The 1,313-nt window shown below is 63.4% G+C and overlaps 1 protein-coding gene across 1 annotated transcript in view; it reads left to right on the top strand.

Annotated features, from left to right (window-relative positions):
- Positions 1-237: 237 nt before the first annotated feature.
- The window catches only part of CHRND (cholinergic receptor, nicotinic, delta (muscle)), a gene marked incomplete at its 5' end in the record, with an annotated part of 3,751 nt that continues 2,675 nt past the window's right edge, over positions 238-1,313 (top strand). Inside the window, 4 exons of the mRNA XM_010281676.1 lie at positions 238-383; positions 591-635; positions 737-846; positions 962-1,117. Of these exons, the coding sequence (XP_010279978.1) occupies positions 238-383; positions 591-635; positions 737-846; positions 962-1,117 (457 nt within the window). The remainder of the gene's footprint in view (positions 384-590; positions 636-736; positions 847-961; positions 1,118-1,313) is intronic.

The following is a 1,313-nucleotide window of genomic DNA, read 5'->3' as shown; positions in this document are numbered from 1 at the left end:
TGTGTCCGTGCCCACGTCCTTGTCCCATGCCCAGGTGTGCCCATGTGCCCCCACAGGTGTGTCGTTCCTGCACGTCCTGTGTCCGTGCCCCTGTGCAGCACAGACATGCAGTGTCCTGGCCCCCTCCGGGCCCCTCCATCCTTACACCACCCTGCTCTCACTGAGCATCCCTGCAGGGTGGCTCTGGGCCCAGTAACCCCCCAGCCCACCCTGGTTTGCCTGACCCCACACCCCCAGGAGGGCTCTGTGTGAACCAGGAGGAGCGGCTCATCCACCACCTCTTTGAGGAGAAGGGCTACAACAAAGAGGTGCGCCCTGTTGTCTCCACCGACCAGGTCGTGGACGTCTACTTGGCCCTCACCCTCTCCAACCTCATCTCACTGGTGAGCCTCAGAGGGCAGTGCCCACCATGGGGTGCCTGCCTGCCATGGGGTCCCACCAGACATGCATCACCCACGGGGCTGGCTGGGTGGGGGAGCCTTGGGGCTGCTGCCCCGAACCCTGGCTGATGAGGGTTGGGGGTCCTGGGCTGGGGTGGATGGCTGCTGGGCATGGCCCTGGCATCTCACTGCCCCACATTGTCATTGCAGAAAGAGGTGGACGAGACGCTCACCACCAATCTATGGCTCGAGCACGTGAGTAGGGACAGGCACCGCGGTGTCAGTTGTGCCCTGAGGCACGGGCAATGGGGTGGCCCAGTGTGGTGAGGGGGTGACCCGGGCATCCCCCCCTCCAGGGCTGGACCGATTACCGCCTGCAGTGGAACAAATCTGAGTTTGGGGACATCGAGGTGCTCCGTCTGCCGCCAGACATGCTGTGGCTGCCTGAGATAGTCCTGGAGAACAAGTGAGCCATGCCGCAGTTTCCCCTCCCGAACCCCCCGAGCTGTGCCCGGTGCATTTCCAGGGATCCCCCTGCCCCTCGCTGGACCCACCATCACCTCGTCTCTCTCCCAGCGCAGCAATGACGGGCTCTTCGAGATCGCCTACTACTGCAATGTCCTCATCTACAACACAGGCTACGTCTACTGGCTGCCACCCGCCATCTTCCGCAGCGCCTGTCCCATCAATGTTGACTTCTTCCCCTTCGACTGGCAGAACTGCACCCTCAAATTCAGGTGCCAGGGGGCTGCCTGGGGCAGGGCAGGGGTGGGCAGCAGGGTAGACATCCCAGCCCCTGGCGGTGCCTGCTGCTGCCAGCACCTTCCCTTGCTGTTGGGGCGCAGCAAGGTGGGCGTTTGCAGGTGACTTGGTGGCTTGAGCCCATCATGCTGGAGGTCAGGGTGGGTGAGTGGTGGGTAACAAGAAGCAGGA

Source organism: Phaethon lepturus, unplaced genomic scaffold (genome assembly GCF_000687285.1).
Source record: "Phaethon lepturus isolate BGI_N335 unplaced genomic scaffold, ASM68728v1 scaffold40002, whole genome shotgun sequence".
Classification (NCBI taxonomy): Eukaryota; Metazoa; Chordata; class Aves; order Phaethontiformes; family Phaethontidae; genus Phaethon; species Phaethon lepturus.
The sequence above is the reverse complement of the archived record's forward strand: the minus strand, read 5'-3'. Positions and strand labels throughout refer to the sequence as shown.